The sequence below is a fragment of the Echeneis naucrates genome, chromosome 17 (assembly GCF_900963305.1).
Source record: "Echeneis naucrates chromosome 17, fEcheNa1.1, whole genome shotgun sequence".
Classification (NCBI taxonomy): Eukaryota; Metazoa; Chordata; class Actinopteri; order Carangiformes; family Echeneidae; genus Echeneis; species Echeneis naucrates.
The window spans coordinates 8,375,094-8,395,674 of record NC_042527.1 but is presented as its reverse complement, the minus strand read 5'-3'; the positions used below and the strand labels follow the sequence as shown (position 1 = coordinate 8,395,674).

At 41.0% G+C, this 20,581-nt stretch overlaps 1 protein-coding gene across 4 annotated transcripts in view; it reads left to right on the top strand.

Moving 5' to 3' along the window:
* The window catches only part of st3gal3b (ST3 beta-galactoside alpha-2,3-sialyltransferase 3b), a 40,420-nt gene extending 22,702 nt beyond the window's left edge, over nucleotides 1-17,718 (top strand). For all 4 annotated transcript variants that reach the window (XM_029524192.1, XM_029524194.1, XM_029524193.1 and 1 more), the window contains 5 exons: nucleotides 51-146; nucleotides 270-456; nucleotides 11,171-11,317; nucleotides 12,743-12,889; nucleotides 15,353-17,718. In XM_029524192.1, the coding sequence (XP_029380052.1) occupies nucleotides 51-146; nucleotides 270-456; nucleotides 11,171-11,317; nucleotides 12,743-12,889; nucleotides 15,353-15,442 (667 nt within the window). In that variant the 3' untranslated portion in view covers nucleotides 15,443-17,718. The remainder of the gene's footprint in view (nucleotides 1-50; nucleotides 147-269; nucleotides 457-11,170; nucleotides 11,318-12,742; nucleotides 12,890-15,352) is intronic.
* Nucleotides 17,719-20,581: the final 2,863 nt, after the last annotated feature.

The window sequence follows — 20,581 nt, the reverse complement described above, 5'->3', positions numbered from 1 at the left end:
TTTATGTCCATCAGTTGTTAATATACTAATCTGACCGTCCTACATTCCAGCGCCAGCTGTAAAAGATGCATCATTGTGGGCAATGGAGGCATCTTGTCCAACAAGTCTCTGGGTTCCCGAATAGATGACTATGATGTTGTAGTGAGGTGAGATTACACCTTTGATTCACTGTATTAGCCGCGAAAGATAATACTGAACTTCCTGTCTCTTTGAAGCCTGAATCCCATTCACCATTTTTTTTTTTTTTTTTTTTTTTAAACTGTTGGCAGGTTGAATGAGGCACCTGTCCGTGGTTATGGAAAGGATGTAGGGACCAAAACCACCATCAGAATTACCTATCCTGAGGGGGCTATCCAGAAACCTGAAAACTATGAAAAAGACTCACTTTTTGTTTTTTCAGCTTTTAAACCACTGGATTTCAAGTGGCTTCGACAGATGGTCTTCAAGGAGAAACTGGTGAGCATGTATTTAAACAATATTTTAATATTTAAGCTGAAATCCTCAACATATATATCTGTCACTCTCTCACACACACACATTCTGAAAGCAGGAAAATCTGAACATGAGGTGAGTGTTCAAATATAAAGGATTAACTCTAACCCTTACGCATAGCAAAACTCAGCAATTGCACTACCTAGAAGTAAAATCTTCACTGCTGTCTAAATATGCATGACTATTAGAGTTGTGTATTTTTTTTTTTTCTCCCCCCTCCAGTGGAGCATAGCAGTCTCTGATCACATTCTGTACATTCCTTTCTGTGGAAATGTAAGCCATTCTCATAGAGAGATTAGCAGGACAGCATTAATCCGTGTTATATAGTTTAGATGGTTTAAATAGTGTAAATGCATTATGTGGAAATGACATTTGAGAAAAAATATGCACGTTAGTTTTTCAAGGGAGTGATTTTCTTGTTTCTCAGTCTTGCAATGTTACAATTTTCTCTTGAATTACAAAGCCTCCTGTTCGTGTTGTTGCACTAATATTTATCAAATACATTGCTTCATGAAAAATCGGTGGGAGTACTTTGAAACACTGATTTTCACAGTTAAAAATGATTGCTATGAGTTGGCCTCTAATCACAAGGTTCAGACTATATGACAAAATAGGCTCGCCCTTATCTTTTAATGTATTACAGAAAGCAATCATTTTTAATGGCCCCTGTGCCACCCACCTTAAAACCCTTGTTATTCAAAAAAGGTTCACATAGGCACTTTTATTCAGGTCCGCTTTAACACTCGTGTATTGCTGTGAGGTTTTTCTGAGCCCACTCAAGTCCAGCACAATGAGGGCACTTGGAAGAGGCTTAACATAAAGTCAGCAAAGTAAATGTAGTTATTTAAAGAAATGAACCATAATGTCTACTACTGCGTCCAATTACTTTATCATTGTGGAGCATGTTCTAGAGCATGGGTTATGTTAGATTTTAAAAAAGGTGGGGAAAAAAGTTCATCTTATTGTTTGGATGTTTTATGTCTATATTTAGACAGTGTTAGACATTTGTTCTAAGGTTTTTCCGATTGTTATTTATATTAAAGGGAATGTACATAAGTTAGATAACTGACATAAGCACCTGTTCAATTCTTAAACCATAGCATCTTTTTTTGGTACAGGAACCTTTTGTCTAATTAGGCAATCAGGTCACCAACTTTATCTTCCAGCACAGCTGTGTGACTTTCAGGGATTTGGGGTCATGAGTGAGAAAATGGGGATAAAAAATGGGGAGGAAAGGACAATACATTTGTAGAAGAGGATGGAAAGGGCATTGAATGGCAAGATGAAGCTATGTAATGCAGTGACACTGGATTAAAGGATGAGAGAATGGAGGAAAGATTGATGGAAATGATAAAGTTAAATAGAGAAAAGCGTAATAGCTGGGGAAAAGAAAATGAGCGGTGGAAGGTAACAGTAAAGCAAAATAGAGGAAAATAGTTTGCTTAGCTGGCTGATGGCCCCTTCAGCCTTTGATAGGGCCCAGATTTTTCTGGTGTGTCAGAAAGAAAGGACAGTGGAAATGGCTGCCTGGGATAATTGATCTGGCCCCTGGCATCTGACTAAGCCCTCTTTGATCTGCTGGGGAAGGAAGAATGTTTCCCATGAGTTAAAAATCAGTGAACAAAAAGAAAAAAATATCAGTGTCCATTGGTCTGAGCCTTGATGATGACATGGAAGAAGAGAACTGACAGATGTGCAAAGACCGGTTTTTGACCTCTGCATCGACTTTAGTCTTTAGTGTGTTCTTGTACATCTGCAGAAGTTGATTGACTGTCATATAAAGAATGTATCACCCTATGTAAATTTTTCATGGGCCATTTATTCCACTTTAGTAGCCAACTGAGATTAATTGAATTTGTTTTTGGCACTTTCAGTAGGCTCAGTTCAATGCCAGCACAAAAGAAAAACTAAGTGTATGGAATTTCATTCCACAAGTCTATTTCAGTATTACTAGTTAGAGTTAGGACTCATTGGTGCCCACCATTGTGCATGTTTGTGGTGTTAGGTGTTCTCAGAGTAATAGATGTGTCTAGAGGGTTTTCAATGTAATGGATGCTTGCCTCTATGCTGTCATTAGCGTTTTGAATTCCTGCCCCTTGAATAGGATCACTTTAGAAGAGCACACAAAGGTCCTATTCATCTATATTTTCATTAAAACACGTGGAAACACAAGGTTGACCATAGTATACTCAAATCTACACACCAGAGTAACAATGTCTGTTTACTAGTGAATTTGAAGTCGTGGCAACAATTTGAAAGGAAATGTAAGATCTGCTAAAAGACAGATTAGCTGTATTGTATGTAAGTAAGTCACACAGATGTCTAGCTAAGGCAGTGGAAACAAACATAATGTGGTGTTTATGTGCCTTTGGTCTACTCGAGTACACATTTCCAAAAACTCTAATTTATGATGTTAATGATTTCAATTTTCGCAAATTTTTAACCCTTATTAGACAAGCATGTAGCTTTCAGAGCCATGACGATGCTGTATGATATGCAGCAGGTGAATGTGTCGGTGAAGCTTCTCATTCATCCCGGTCATCTCAAAGCATTTAGTGGGATACAGCTGGACTTCTTATCTTGTTTTGAAGATGTTTTGCTTTTCATCCAAAAGGCTTCTTCAGAACTGAATAAGGCTTTTGCTTTCCACTAAACAATCCAAGAGCAGGAGAATGTCACCAAGTAGTAGCAAGCTTATCTCTTTGCCCTACACTTGGTACACTTGGTCCTTCTCAGGGTAAGAGGCAATGTAACTACAGACAGCTCTTCTTGGGGACCCTGATCTGTTAAGAAGGAGAATTCTTTGTGAAACCTGTCCACTCGCAGCTGGAGGGAATGCAAAACCTTTTCACTTCCCCTCTGTGATTATGAAAGTGAGTGTCTGTCTTCATTTTCTTTCAAAGGTTAATGAGCAGTGTACGGTTGTAGTGCAGCCACAAGTGACTCATCCAGCTGGTCGTCAAGCATGCTCCACTATCCTGCACTATTGTGGTTTTTGAAATGCCTACAGCATCATCTTGGATAGTTGGAATAGAACACAAATTAGCGAGGCAATTTCACAATCACTTTTTTTTTCTTCTTCTTCTTCTGCAATGTTTTGTACACTCCCACAAACACATGCAGACATAACTTCCCACTCACTACACTAACACACACAGAGTCAAACTTCAGGGAAACATTCAGATAAAGTCTGGATTTCAGTACCTGATCAGATCCTTTGCCTGCAGCTATAATTCTCTGAATGTGTATTCTAGTTCAGTGAAGCCCTCTGGTACATCTACAATTACAGTGCTACAGCATCATAACACTTCCATTGTCCATAATCCCTCATTACTGTAGGCATATGTGATTACCACTCACCTTTGTCACTTTGCTTGAAGGTCTGGCCCCACATATACAGCAGCCTGGTTGATTGCCTAGTTACATGCTGTTTGCAACTATGCTCAAACATAATTTCCACAATTGTTGATATTTCCTTTTTTCCTATGTGTCTAGTTTTGATTTTCTTACCCTCATGCACAGCACACACTCACGGTTCATGCACACATAGCCACAGTTGTTTGTATATGCGGGGATCTTTTCAAACAGAGCCAGTGAAGGATATACAGCCGGTGGTAAACAAGGGGTTCGTAGGTGGAGTGTCGGTGTTCTATCTCTCTTGTTTGTTTACAGGAGCTTTCCCTGCCTCTCTTCAGGCCAGAGAGATAAATGATGAATGGAGACAATTTAAGGAAGAAAGTGCTTCTGTTTAGAAATGAACCTGTGGGTTCTTACTCGGAAAATAAAAATATTGTCGAGAATTCAATATTTTGGATAGATTGCATGTCTCAGAAACCCACTGCGCAAGGATTCACTAAAATAGCCTGTTGCTTAATATCACGGACAAATTTCCAAACTCCATCCAGCTGCTGTATCTTTCAGAAGTGTTTCCTTTCGTTCCAGTTTATGTAACACCCAAGTTTTTCAGTTTATAGACATGCCATTTTAGCAGAAAAGGTTTATTGTAACTTGAAGACACTGTGGGGCGGCAATAACAACCATAGGGTTCTTTTTTTAAGCCCAGACATCTGTGCAGAAACCCAAAGTAGCATGCATACATGCAGTCATAAACATTTACATACTTGTAAACATGGATTCTGAACGTGAACCAAGTGACCAACATAGTGTCCGGATGTCACTGATTACCATGAGTGTTGTGTTTCAAAAATGAGTCACCTATCTAGCCTGCAATGATTAACACACAGACCTGCACCCTGGGTGTCTTTAGTAGTAGTTGTCATCCAAGTGACATTGGTAACTGGGTTTTTATGAATGTTTAAAGAGGGCTTTGAAATGATAAAATAGGTTCACCTAAGTCCTGCCCTAGATAGATAGATAGATAGATAGATAGATACATAGATGGATATAAAAAGAGTTAGTGTACATGTCTGCCATTGTACAAACGTAGAGACAAGGGTTTCACACAATGCATAACCTCAGAGGCAAAAGGAAACCACTGTGACCTCAGTGATGGCAAAGGTCGTGGTACATGTCAAGAAAAGCAAAGGCTAATTGGTGAATGCTTCAGATTCCTGGCAAGCAAAAGTGAATATAATAACCATTGTTTTCCCAAAGTTTTACCTCACTGGTAATAAGAAACGTAATCCTCTACATTGCACCTCAGCATTTAACCACCTACTGAGGGAAATCTATCCCCCTTTCAAACATTCTTTGGGAAACAGTTCCTCTTCAGTGGAGCACTTATGTGGTGAGACTGGAACTTGTAAACTCAAAGATTTGACATGTATACAGTGTTAATGACCTCCAGACAACCTTAATTGTGATTCGCAGTTTGGTGGCTGCTGTTTTTGCTTCTAAATTGCTAAAGTCTATTTTCCGGAATCCAATCGACCTAGTTTAGATCGTTCTCTCCATAAACATCAAACGTAACCACATCCTCGCATAATAATTAACAGGACAGAGTCCAGATAGAACCACATGTATGATAGCTGCCTATCAAGGAATATGTCATTCCAATCATATTTTTGTATGCATGTTTGATTAAATTGTCTGGCTTCAGTATGTTTGTGCTTTTTTTTTTTTTTATACATTGAAAGGCTTTAACACCACCTGTAATAACCAAGCAGGTGTTCCTTTTGCCTCCTCTTGTTACTGTTGCATTCAGCACGCCACGTGTCTACACATTTAATTAAGTCCTTCGGCAGCTGAGCCATCTGATTCATTCAATACAGACAAAAATTATATTTTAAAGGGTATCAAACTGTTTTGAGCTTAGTCATTCTGAAGCCTAACCACACTGAAAATTTTAAATGCAGTGCTCTTAACAAAGTTGTCTTTGTTGTAGTCCATTGACGAGCAAACAAGATCAATTTTTGGTTCTATGCTCCTGATAAAATAATAAAAGTATCATCAGATGTAACATAAATCTGACAACAATCCATTGATTAGCCTATAGTAATGTGATGTTTTGTTCATTCAGATTTTGCTGGTCACAATCTATAATACTTACTGCCAGTAAGAATAGATGCACAAGTGTCTCATCTGATCATTTTGACACTAGAAGAATTCTGTTCATTTTACAACACGAGGGGCTCCCGGGCCAGTGAGCCCCCCCCCCCTCAGTTGGAGCACATCCCTAAGGAGACGCTCTGGTGGCATCCTTATCAGCTGCCTGAACCACCTCAGCTGACTCCGTTTCATGAAGAAGGAGCAGCAGCTCTACTCCAAGTCTCTCCTGGATGACTGAACTTCTCACCCTATATCTAAGCCTCCCTGCGGATAAAACCCATTTCAACTGCTTGTATCCACAATCTTGTTCTTTCAGTCATGGCCTGTCACTCATGACCACAGCTGAGAGTAGGATTGAGGATTGACCAGTAGCTCGAGGGCTTTGCTTTCTGGCTCAGCTCCCTTTTCATGACAACGGTGTGGTACAGCAAATGCAGCACCGCGCCAGCTGCCCAGATTCTCTGATCAATCTCTGGCTCTAGAATTCCTTTATTCATGTTGAAGACCTTGATATGCTTGCACCCCTTCATTTGTGACAAGGACTCATTCCACACCTGGAGTTGGCAATCCTTTGGTTTCCTACTTAGAACCATGGCCTCACATTTTGAGGTGCTGATCCTCATCCCTGCTGCTTCAATCTCAGCTGCGAACCAATCCAGTGAGCTCTGCAGATCTAAGCCTGATGGTGTCAAAAGGACCATCGGCCGCAAAGATGCAACCGTCCCCTCTCCTCTCTATCTTTCATGGCGTCTTTTGAACCATTCTTTGTCTGGGCCCTTGCCTAAAACCAGTTTACCGTGGAAGACCCTACCAGGAGCACATGGCTCCCAGGTTCATCAGGGCACACAAAACTCTCCACCACAATAAGGTGATGGTTCCCGCAGAGTCTTCTGCCATTGTTTTAAACAATATGGGTGTCTGCATAATTTTTTCCACCTGTTAGATCTGTATGTTATCCTGGTTTACAGCAGTGCTTTTTACCCTCTGACACTGTCTACTCTAATCCTGTGCTTCCACCTACTTTACTGTTAGTTTGTATAGCTGGGATTTTTGTAGAGCTGTGATATTACAAGATAAATATACTTAATATTTACAAGCTTCTGATGTAGTACTTATACCTCCCAACTTGCTATTTGTTGTCTGTGGGAAAACCATGTTCAAATAGTATTACAGCAGATTGCCAGCAGTCACTCAGATGTTGAGTAAATCTACAATTAATTGTATGTGTTTGATTTCCTTCGCACCTTTTATTGCACTCAACCTGCCCTCACCTCAGCTTCTCTAAGATTTACTCTCTCCAAACCTGTGGGCTTTGTGTTTCATTGATGAGTCAAGCATAACATTTTCTTGGACAGTAAAGTCACCTCTAAATAAGATTTTTGGTCATGTCACAGTGGCCTACCTGGTTTGGTCAGGCTCTGCTGGCAGAGACTGTGACTGTTCTTTTCTTGTGCCGTGTCATTCATCAGAACAATTTTCCTTCACATTGACTCCCAATCTCAGAAGTATTGCCAAGAACTGTTGCATATTCCCAGTGGCAAGCTTAATAGAAGCCTGGTATTGTCAAGATACTGACAGACTAATCTCCAATACAACTCTTAAACCCCAAGATCAAGATGCTCATTACAAGTAAAAGGTTGTCAGCCTCTGATTTCTGTTCATCAAATATTATTTCACAGTTAATTGTATAAAGGCAGAGGGGAAAGATGGGGGAGATGGAGTATAGAGATGAAATGCAACACCACCCCTTAGCAACAGCCAATCTACAGAAACACTTGGGGGGGGGGGGGAAGGCAATGCAGCAAAAAGTGCTTTTGCATGCATGGGATGGTGAAGAGACCATAACCTTCCTCAGATTAATAAATCAAACGCTGCCCAACATGTTCTCCGCATAGCGTCATATTGCTTGTTTGACCAAAGCTCTAATTTCATTGACTCGTTGACCAATCATCAGGGATTACCTGACTTTCAAATTAGTATCACAAACAGAAAATTGCCAATTTTCCAGTTTCAATTAAGGTTGTCTTACCAGACACTTCATTGAAGCACACTGCCTAGTGCACACACTTAAATCGCTGTGAGAATATAAATTGCATCCATTTCCTCTGATCAAAGCCCACCGACAGTCTAACCAGCTAACCTGCACGCTTGTGTTCACCTTTCAAGATGTGTTTGTAAGGGTTTGGTGGTCGAAAACCCCTTTGCAGTTTCATGTTCTGTCCACGTTCGAATGCTACCTCTTTTCCATGGAGGGTATTTACAACAGCTTTGTTTGCTGTTGCTGCTGTTTTCACAACTTTGTTTAAGCAATTTCCTGCAGTAATTGAATTGTCTTGCTTTGAACCTTCTCTTAATCTAAAGTTTGGCATGTTTCTTAAACTGAACTTGCATTATACTCATGTTTTAATATTCAAACCCACTAACAACCTACAAATGCTTTCCTCATTGCTGTCACTGTACATCTCCCCTGGAGTTTGACAGCTTAATGTTCAGTCTAAGGAGGGGGTTGATTGTCATCTTTAGCTTTCCTGGGCCATCCTAATTGCTGGAGGTTTGAGTTAAAGACTGTAACCGGCTTCTGACATTCCTAAACTAATAACAGCACCCTCTCCCTTCATTGCAGGCACGAATCCTTAAATACTAATTGCTCTTATTTTGTCAAAGCCACCTGTACTTGTCTGAATATCTTCAAAGAGATCCCCACCCCATGACATTTGTGTCTGTGTACATGTTGGGTCATAGCTGTGTAAAGTAAGGGGTGTGTGTTGTGTGTCATTAGCTTCTCTCCTTCCTAGAATAAAGAAAAAAGTGCATTGCTCTTTATTCAGCATACACAGACGCACACACATCCAAACAGCACAGCTAAATAGATTCCTGGCAAACACAAGCTGTGTTGACAGGAGAGATGAGCTGCTGTTCCTGTTGCAGCTTGCCAAAGGCACAGAGCCGGGCCAGTGTTCAAAAAGAGCCGCCACCGTTAAAGCCACAAAGTCAGCAGACTTGTTGCTACTGCCTCTGCCAACATGTAAGCGCGCGCACATACACACAAATAGTCATGTACTGCTATATCAAAGGCGGCAAGGCGGGTGCTTGACTATTTGAACAGGTGATTCCCATTTACATTTGCTGACCCTATTGGCTTCATGCCTGTTAGGAAGTCACGCTGTCAGGCAAGTACATCACGCACTGCTAGTAATTTGCACTTTCAAGGGGTTTATCATTTCAAAAAAAAAAAAAAAATGCAAGAACCAGGCCCAATTTAGGTGTTTCCTGGAGACTACCTGCTGTCGATCTTTGCCAGTCCATCAGTCAGGCGTTTCTGTACCACCTTCCCCATCTGTGTGTTTGAGAACCCTGATGTATACTGCCTCCCAAGTCTTTGGATGGGATGGTCTGCCAGCAGCAGTATTTTCTCTCCTCCAACCGTGAACAATGTGTTGTCACTGCCCAAGTCCCTTCTTGATCATCAGGGTCCGGGACTTTTGAGGGCTTCATTTTCATCCTTGCACACTCTTCTAGTGACTCTTCTAGTCACTTCAGGAGCCTTGTGCATGTGCCTAGCTGCAGGATGCTTGTGACGATATCAATGTACTGTGACCTCTCAAACCTGGGAGTCCTTCTCCAGATGGTAATCTCGGGCCTCTTGCTACTTGCTGCTTTGCACCGATGAGGATGATCTTGAAGACGGCCACAAAGAGTATTGGGGATACCCGATGGCCAACCCATGGCCCTGCCAACTTCCAGTTGTTGCCATGCTGTTGTGAAGTTGCCAGAGGTGAAACACGTGGAAGTTGCTGAAGTACTTGGCCATAATGCTAGTGACGCAAGTTGGTATGTGGAAGAATTCCAATGCAAATTAAACCAGTTTGTGTGGCACTGGGCCAAACGCATTCATCAAGTTGAGCCACACCACGTGTAGGTTTCCCTTCTCCCTTTAGCTTGCTGTATTTCTACCCTGATCATGGCTGAATGTTCACAGCATCCGAGGGAGCCTGGGAGCCCGGCTTGTGTCAATGTAGTGGTTGCCCTTCAGCTTCCAGTCATCCTTCTTGCCAGGACCATGAACAAAATCTTCCCTTCCACATTTAAAAGGGCAATGTTCCTGATCTGGTTGATGGTAGTGGAGCTTTCCTCTTCAGGGATGAAAACTTCTTTATTCTTCCTTTTTCTCCATCCCCTACTCTGGTCTGCCCAGTGCCGCCTGCTCAGCCTGTGTTTTTAGCTCAACCCACAGTAGCTGTAGCCCTGCTTTTTCCTCTGTGGCTGCCTTCCTCCACCTCTTGTACAACTGGCATCTGTCATTCAGGAGCTCATTAATGTGCTTCTTCCTCTATCCTTTTTGTCTTGGAGCAGCAGCTCACTTGAGTGTGCATTCGTTAAAATTTCTGCACTCCTCATAGTTCATGTTGCTGAGTGCGTGTAGTCTGCACCATTCCTGCTTGGGCTGGTTTGCTGGTTGTGCATTTGAAGGGGCCCTGATGTTGCTACTGCTCTCGGAGGTTGCCGCCATCCCTTGACCTGTTTCTTCTGCTGGTGACCTCTCAGCACTTTTGGGTCCCGCTGCGCTGTGGTTTTCCACCTGTCTTTCGTCTGACCTGCCGAAGCAGTCAGCAATTGTGCTGTTCGAGCTCCCTTCCTACACACTTCTTCTTTCCTTGATGGATATGCAACCCTCTGAGTGATGTCACTTAGTTAAAGACTAAAGTACAAGCACATGGAAAATATTAACATAGTAATTTTTCATTTTGTCAAAATAGAAGTAAAACGGAATGAAAGCTTTTACCTGCAGTTACTTTGAGCAATACCACAAAATATGTAAAAGCGGCTGCACCCCTCACGCACTGCTAGACTTTCCTCCTACAGGCGGTCATAATTGCTGATGTTCTGCAAGCCCCTCATCCTGACTTCATCCATTCAAGGACTAAAAGCCATTTCCTGAATCAGTGCGAGTAGTGGTCTGGCCCCTGGTTGGTTTCTGTGTTTTATGTCAGTCTTCGAGCAATAAGCTTGCTTTGATGCTGTAGTGGCATGTGATTGTTGGCTGTCCATAATGTGAATGATAGTGTTGTGTTTCATATACATGACCTGTACTATGAATAGATCACTACTTTTGACTAATGTACAATTTCTGTTTTTCCTCCCATCTTCCCTTCTTCATTTGTTTCCTCAGAGGGGTACAGAGGGTTTTTGGAAGTCTGTGGCTCACTATGTTCCTAGGGAGCCAACTGAGATGCGAATCCTCAATCCCTACTTCATCCAGGAGGCTGCTTTCCAGTTCATTGGCTTGCCCCTCAACAATGGTGTCATGGGGAAAGGGGTAAGATTCAAGCTTTTAGTAAGAGCAGTTCCAGCAAAGGTGTGATTTCCAATTTACTTTTAGTCAAAATAGCAATTGTCCTTGGAGATATGAGATGATCTGCTCTTAGATTGTATTTCACTCAAGTGTGTACTTTAAGCAGGGTTTTTAAAGGCTTTGTTGAAGGTTCTTCAGCAGAGGAAGGCAGAGAGTACTTCCACAATATATATTTAAAAAAAAAAAAAAAAAGACAGAAATAGAAAGAAAATTTCTTGCCAAACAATCCCAAGATGCTCAATACCAGTTCCAAGCCCAGTTCAGTATAAATTTGGTACAGAGCAATTCTTTTAATTCAGTGTAAGAAATTTATGTTTTTACTTAGCAAATGAATGAATGTCATCTGGACCTGAGACAGTATCATTCTGTCAGAAAAATTTATTTAAAAAGTTATCCGATTTAGGTGAGCAGAAAACTAAAAGTATTTGAATTTAGGTACTGGTGTATGTGTATATTGTTGCATATGAGCTTATTGTTTGTGTGATGTGTTGGAAAGTGGAGAGGAAATTAGAGAAATGAGGAGTATATCACAGCAGCTCTGCCCTCTGGGGCCACCATAGCACCCCTGCATGAACTCTCCCCTGCAACATGTGTTCAACATGTGGGCATCTGGCCCATTTGTGTGCTTGCGCGGGAGAGAGTGAGTGCATGGTCATTTGTGTCAAAATGTGGGTGTTTGCAGTGATGTCTCGTTTAATACGAGCTGCAGTTTTGGTGCATTATTTACACTACAGAATGTCTTATGATTATCACTCTGTGTTTATGTGCGTGAAAATTAATGAGGAGGTCTGTTTGCTATATGAGTGATTACATTAAGTGTGTATGTGAGTGTGTAAATTAATGTGCATTAGAACACACAGTAGGGGGTTGGCCAGCTGCTAGCTCAGCTTCACCTACCCTGAGGGCTGCAAATCAGGGTAATGGTTTAAATGGGGCCTTCCTCCACTCTTTACTCTGGACCTGCTTTTTTTCTACCCCAATACACACACTCTTGCTTTCCTCTCTCTTTTTCTCCAACATCCACACAATCACACACACAGACCCTATACCCCCCAGATCTCAGACAGCCCAGGGCAGTTAGGAAACATAGTGCAACCCTGTAGATCACTGTGTCATAGCAGGGGTCGTGTCTTAAAGGTAATAGTTAATCACCTAGTGTTCAAAGTCAGTTAGCAGCACTGGGGCAGAACAAAGACAGATGTACAAAGGAGAGACTGAGCAGGAGTGGACATCTGTGTCTGAACCAGTATTTTAAAATTGGCTAATAATAATAATAATAATGTGTCAGTTATTTATTAATCAGTATGTGTGCATACATTTTTATTGGCAACTACTGGTGTGTGTGCATTCTGTGACGACAGACAATCTGTATCTCTGCTTTTCCTACAGAACATTCCAACTTTGGGAACAGTTGCTATAACCATGGCTCTGCATAACTGTGATGAAGTTGCTGTGGCAGGTTTCGGCTATGACATGAACACTCCTCAAGCACCTCTGCACTACTATGAGACTGTCAAAATGTCTGCAATTAAAGAGGTGAGTGTCTTAACAGTTGAAAGCAGCAGTGATTTAACTACAAACCTTTCAAATAATCAAGGTGATCGTAAATTACTAAACTTTTTAGTAAAATGATGTGATACTATGGCCATTATAATAAGAATGATAAATATATTATGGCCTCTAGTTTCCTACTCTGGCCTTTTTAAAGAATAAATGAAGCAACAAATGACTGTAACATTTGATTTGGAATGACCACCAGACCCGTGGAGGCTGCAGGGGAGTTGAGATAGCTTACTTCCAAAATACATTACCTGTTAAGTATTCACTTATTGGTTGTACGGCAGTATCACCATTTGCACTTGATTCATTCCTGTTCAATAACTCTTTATCTGCTCATTAAGAACATCTGTATTTAATTAGCACTTTCTGATTTATCCAATGGCTTTATTAGCATACATGGCATCTGTGAGTGGGCTATGAAATGAGTATTAAGTAACATAATAAGTAAAGCTAAAACACATGCACTTATTTTTGCCTTTATTAAATAAAAAGAAAACATTTGATCACCATAAAACAATGTGATTATAAGGAAAAATACCTCATTTAAAATGCAAAGAAAGAAAAGCTGTAATGGCCATGAATGGATGTGCTACCAGTCTTTCATCAGTCACTATAGCAACATGCTTAATGTTAATGTGTGGTTTGAACAGTCACTTTCTAAACAGCCTCATGACAGACCTCTCTCCTCTCCATCAGTCAAGTCTTCCTCTCTGTGTTTACAGTGAAACCCAGTGGAATCAAAGATGTCAACCATGTGCTGACGGGTGTAAACCATGAGCTCAGTATGGCGATAACCTCTGTCTAAACTCTCAGTTAACCTTTGGCAGTCATTATCATCATCCACATCAACATTGTCATTATCAGCCACACATGGCTAATTAATGGGAATACTGTGGGCTTTTGTTTGGAACACTGCCTAACTAACCACTGCCAGTCCCTGGGGTTGTTTGGTTTTCTGGAGCCACGCGGCCACTCAGGAGTGAAATCATCCACATATTATTCCATTACTTTGGTAGAAGCCCTGGTTTCCTATCTGAATAAATACTGTGCAACTCAGCGGAAATCCTCTAGCATACGAGATGCAGAAAAGTTGAGAGTAAAATGTCACATTCGTCACTTTGGACAGTGTGGCCCTACAGAGGTCAACTGCTGTGCTATATTTAGTACCGAACTTTTGTCTGATACTCAGTTAATATCAGAGTTAATCGAGTTTTGATTAAGATAAAGTTGTAATTCTTTATATTTCTATATTTTGAAATGGTCTATTTGGTGTGAATGTGGTCGACTGTGGTGATAGATGACAGAGCTTTATCACCTTAGTCTGCAGTTCGCTGCTCTTGACATTCTTCATTCACTCTCACTACTCACCATCTTTGCAGCAGGCAACTATTCTCAGCTAAAAAGATCTAAATCCCACTGTAAACTACCAACCAAGCACCTAACATCAGGAGGACAATGTTAACAACTAGCTGGTGAACATTTTGTTCAGCAACGAAAGAGCTTTTTATCTAATGCTTCCTCTTTGTTGAGGAACAAGAACACAAAACTTGTGTTGTACATTGGCTGCCAACCCCATAATTCACCAGGAGAAAGGTGCATTAGTATCATCTGACAGTGTCTTCAAAAGTTAAAGAAATATGCAAATGTAGATGATAAATCGTCCTAGTCTTCATTCTTCAACACCTCTGATAACAACGCTGTCATTGACTCGATTCAGCAGTACTCAGTTGTTGACATTGTGCCAATCAAACACTCCCCCAAGTCGACTCAGAGGGTGGGTGACTAAAAAAGCATTTTCCCATGTTTTCCTCGAAAATATGAACAAAATATTTATCGGTGTACAAAGCAGTGTGACATGATGGCGATTGCCTGGAAATTGATTTCAAATGTACTTACATTATAGCTCTGTTTTTTGTTTTTGTTTATTTTTTTTTAAATGCCCCCAAAAACTGAGGCTCATTGTTCCTTGTGGTCCTGTTGGAGTGGTAGGAGGAGGTTTGACTCAGACTGCAGAAGAGTCTTTAAGTGAGACTTAGTCCTGTCGGGACCTCCGGGACCAGCTGAGCTTTCTGCTCCTAGTCCCTTCTGTGTTTCTTCCTCCACCCTTTTCCTCCATCATTTGCTCTCTGACCAAGTCCTCCATCCCAAAGCAGCACACAGGAACAAGCGGTTCTGGTTACATGTTGACCCGCAGGACTGAATTCTCATAGCAGGGTGGAAAGCTGACCCAGTGTGGGTTTACACTAATAAACGCACACATGCACACCCACATGTATAGACACTGGGAATATGGAAATCCCAAGCTAACATACAGGCTTGTGGCTCAGTGCATATAAAAGTGCTTTTGTTGTAAGTGCTATTGAATATACCCACACAATGTTGCCTTGCTACTTCAGCTGTGATATTGTATGAATCTAAATTCTTCTGTATCTCTCACAGTCATGGACACACAACATATCCAAGGAGAAGGAGTTCCTCCGCAAACTGGTGAAGGCCAATGTCATCACAGACCTGACCAATGGCATCTGAGTTTACAACCAACCCATGGTCTCCCTCTGCTTTTCCTAAAGACCACAAAACAGGAAGCTGGGAAATTGATCGACCTGGGGAGAAAGAACATTAAAATCCAGGTGGCCTGCACACTGCCGGGGTTTTTATATCAAAGGAGATGATAATAATTAAAAAAAAATAAATAAAAAGATACAGGAGGGTTTCTTGTGGAGATGCACACATGTGCCTTCTGAACCAAAGACTCCTGCTGATTGAAGCGGGGGTGGTAAGGGACCCTGGGGAAGACTAGATCTGCCTGTCTTTTCATAAGGTGTTCACAGAAAAGCTCTGCTGGCCCGACGCTTCAACGTTTACCACTTCACATATGATTTAAGAGTAAAAGCATAAGTGGCATGTTGACATGCAAATGATGAAGGGACAGAAGAGAGGGTAATTCAAAGAGGACTGCCACAGGGATTGTGCGGGGTTGGATTGAGTAATAGCATTGCCAAACGTACCTCGTACACAGGAGAGGTCACCCTCCTCTCCTTTTGCTGCCTGAATGTATTCACTTCCCTCAGTGTAAATATCAAAGATTTTTACTGTGCTTTTTAACAAGCTGCAGCAGCTCCCACACCATCATTCCCACCCCCCATCTGCCATCTGTCCATTCATTCATTCACTTTTTTTTTTTTTTAACTATCTGTCGAGGGTCCAGAGTAAACACTTGCCAGATGATCACAGATACATTTTCGAAGGTCACCTGCCACACAGACTGGTGTCACCTTGAGAAACTTGGATTCAAGTGTTCAGTTACAAGTGTTTCGTTAATTTACAGACTTCAGTTTTTGAAGTATTCTCTGTAGAGGAATTCGGTTACTGGCTCAAGAATTGTGTGTTACTCTGACTACGCTGAGCAGTTGTGTGTTTTTTCTGAAGTGTGGGTGGTTGGTTGTCCATATATGGCAGCTCATATCAATTGTGAGGCCATTAAGAAGAAAACGTTAAAAACTGATGTGATAAATTATAAAGTGTTCAAATGCAAACATAGCCTTTAAGATTCTCTGAAGTACACTTCAGTTAAAGCTGGTATCAGCACAAAGGCAAACGGTCTGTTTGGAAGTCCTTCCTCTTATTTTTTCATTCATGCCACAGTGCTGTCCTTGTCACTGCAGCAGAGACGTGCAGATAAAGGAGAGCTGAGATTGTATGTCGGGTCCCTTTCTTAACCTCCTCTTGCTGCAGACTATCTTACTCAAAATGGTGAAATCTCAGATTGTAGAATATAAATATATATATTTTGTTTTTAGGTTAATTTTAATAATTTATTTTGTTACCAAGTCCCAATTGTTTTGTTCACAGGCAGGCCTGCTTTCCATTGTTCTTGCTCAGAGTAGGGTTGTCACAAGCACCGATACTTCAGTACCAAGTCAATGCCAAAATTCTGGAAATGTTAGTTCTAGTTTTTCCATAGTACTGTGGTACCAACAGTATAATGGATATTGTAAGTACTGGAGAGAAGACTATTCTGACCAGAAAAGTGTGATAACCTTACAAGTGCTCTAGTCTGACAACAAAGATGAAGAGAAGAAGACCGCAGACATAGGAAACAGCAACATGAACACAAGCCCCAGGTATGGTTGCAGCAGAAAGGCTGCCATGGACTTGTGTTGAAAAGTATAAAAGCTGAAAACAGGACTTCTGTGTCAAAACCTTTTTATGTGATCCAGATCAGCAGGGACGAGTTACAGGTGGCTAAAAATGATAACAGAACATTAGCGTTTGAGTAAGTGTGGAATTGTAAATGCACCCAAGCAGCTTTGAATTCAGAGTATAGATCCAGATGTCTGCATTAGGGTGGGTGATCTTAAGCTGTTTATAATTAAATTAACATGTAAAAATGTCCATCTCCTCAAATGTTACTGTTTTGAATTAATGCTGCACAGTGTTCAATGTTCGCTCTGTCAGGCTGTTGCTGAGGCTCATGACATTAACCCACTGCTGTGAATACTTCATTCTGCCAACATGTAACACTGGCTTTTTAAATTTATATTTTCAGACTATCAGCCTGTCATATTATTACATTTAAAGTACTTTACACTTATGTTTGCATGTGCGTGTCTGTTGGCACTCTGTGCACAGCAGCCTCCTGTTTTCCATTCTATCAAATTTACTTATGAGATTTTGCAGTTTCATTGCCATTGGTCCCAGCTACCAAATGTCGACTATCGTGACATCCCTAGTTCAGAGGAAAAAAAAAACTTGTGCTTCATTCCACCACCACATGCTTCCTCAGAAACTGCATCTTTTATGTTGGTGGCAGAAGCAGTGTTGAGTGTCGGTTTTTCACTGGCCTTGTGTTCAATGTCAGAATTTCTTTTTTTTTTTTTTTTTTTTTTTAATCTGTTTGTTGTGTATTTTACATCAGTAAAGTTTCCTAATCTACGAGGTTGTAATCTAGGCCCACTCATCTATTTACATCAAGCCTGCAGATCAGGCATTTACTCTCTGCAGATGATCTTGTCACATCCTTTTCAGTATTTATATACTGCTTTACATTTCAAAATATTCAGTATTGCCATAATGTTTTCCTTAATATTTATTTCCTTCTTTTATCACCTGAATGCAAAAATCAGCTTTATGATTATACTTACTGTACTTTGTACTCTTACAGTTTCACTTCCTATACTCTCAATCCATAAGCTGCTGTTGCTGCTGTTAATTGCATTTCTCTACAGTATGTATTTTTTTTTTTTTTTACCTATTTTATTATTCTTGGCTAGTGTACAGGCAACAGCGGACCATTGCACTATCATGAGGCACTCTCAGTGCCTTACACCTCTTCACCTGAAAAACTGTAGCATGAGGTTTGATGTGAGAAAGTTGAGGGCAGCTGATTGAGTATGTTGGATCAGCTCCAGGTCTGGACAGTTCAACCTTCACTCATGCCATCTCCAACCAGTTCATTTCATATCTCTGCTGTAAGTACATTATATACAGCATAGAAAGAGTTAAGCCCTGTACTGGTGGTTGAGTTTATTTTAGTCCATAAACTACATGTTCCCACTTGGCTGCTAAACAGAAACTGTTTAAATGCAATACCAGCTTATCTTTTCATTTCATGCATTGTTGCTTATTGTTAGTCTGCATCATAGTTTGTTAATACTGTGGATTTTGGCAGCTAACAATTAAAGGGGCACTTCTATTTTACATAAGGTGATCAAGGTTAAACATTGAAAGAAATAAACTTCATGAGGAGTTTTTAGAAATGAATCCATATTCCATTCTAAATTTCCAACACTGCTGCTCAGAATTTGATCTGTCTTTTTTTCAGTCTTGTCACCTCCCAGCTTCATGGAGGTGCAGTGTTACATCACTGGACTCCCGCTTTAATGCTTGAATGCACCAGCAGTTTGAAAGCGTTCCCTTCAGACTGCTACAGCACCATATCATAACTGACCTAAAGTAAAGGCAACTGTCATATATTATCTATCAGATAAGTTAGAGTTTTGTTGAAGTATGCTGAAATGTTTGGATGGCAGGTCATGGTCATTATTCACATAATGTTTGATCAGTTGTTTAAAACAAGCCAAGCCACCAGTCTGGTCTTATAGCTTTCAGATTAATCAGATCCTGATCAGAAGAGAGCTAATTTCTTTTTCTGTTTGTTTTAGGGTGGCTTTTTTTTTTTTTTTTTTTTTTTTTTTTTTTTTGGTGTGTGTGTGTGGAGGGGTGGGGGTGTTCTTAAGCAGGTTGAAAATTTTTGCAAATGCTGGAGGAGTTCAAATGCATTGGACCCAAATTGCCTCTTATTATATCCTTTTCATAACAAAGCAGAATGTATCAACTCATCATATTTCATCATATTTATAAAACCTATGATTGTGTTTTTCTTTTCTGTTTATGGTTTGTTTTCATCATTGGAAAGTTTTACTGTGTGTGTATGTGTGTGTGTGTATATATATAGATATAGACACACACACACACACACACACACACACACACACATAAAGCATACACAAATAAATGGCTTTCTGCAACCAATAAATACATTTGTAATGGATATTTGCCTGTTTATGTTTGACTCTGTGGAGCAAGTGGATATACTTTCCCCAACAGCTCAACAGAGATTTTTTTCTTTGCTTTTTATTGTTGTATAAACATATTTCTGTACACTATTTATTTATTTATTTATTTATTATCATAATTTTTTTTGTTGTTGGTTGGTTGTTTGTTTGTTTACTTTCTCTTTTGGTGTCCTGAAGCTCTTGGCAGAGGAGCTCAAAGCATCTTGGTCTTGGGGGGGGTCACATTCTGTAGCTTACAGCAGGTATTCTACAGTCTGTGTCGCTGAGGATACAAACTACAGGAAGCTTTCACTAAAGATGAAGGAGGGACTGATTGCAGAAGGGGATTTCCTCTGCTGCTCTGTACTCTATCTCCTACCTGCAGAGCCAAAGGAAATCATTTTTCAATCCTCCATCCACCGGACTTCCTCCCTAATGTACTCTCCTTGTCTCTTTTGTGTTTATATCTGTCCCACTCTGCGTCCCTCAGTGATTCTCACTTTTCTCTCTGCACCTACTCCTGTCTTTCCCTCATTCTTTCTGTTTTGCCTTCAGTTCCAGTCTGTGAGCTGCTTATTTCTTTCTCTTCACCTGTCCAAGTCAAAGGTGGATCCTGTTTCATTGCTGTTGTGGGACCCATTCAAAACCTGCTGAGCGCACACACACACACACTTTCTCTCTTTCTCCTTCTCTCTTTTCAGCTGTAGCCGTGAACTCTCAGTCACTTTGAGTGACCGAAACATTACCATAAACTAGAGGAGTGTTGCTGAGAATGAGCAAGAGCTGGTCATCCAGCTGTGGGCTGCTGTAGGTCCATGCCGGTGTGAGGTGAAAGGGGACGAGACCCTGTGGGCCCTTAAAGCACCACTGGAACGTCCCATCCTGCTGTTAATGGGGTGCCAGAAACGTTTCAGCTCCCTCAAGTCATGCTGCACCGGCCACCAAATCCACCAGACTCTGGCTGCTCTGACTGGACAGAATTCCTGACCGCTGGAGGGTGGGATCAAATGCTCAGTCCCCTCGACACAAGGATATTTGCCACCAGGGATCTCCCCCTTAAGGCAGCTGGCTGACTAGAGGCGGTCCTTCCCGTTCGTCTGGGAGACAGAGG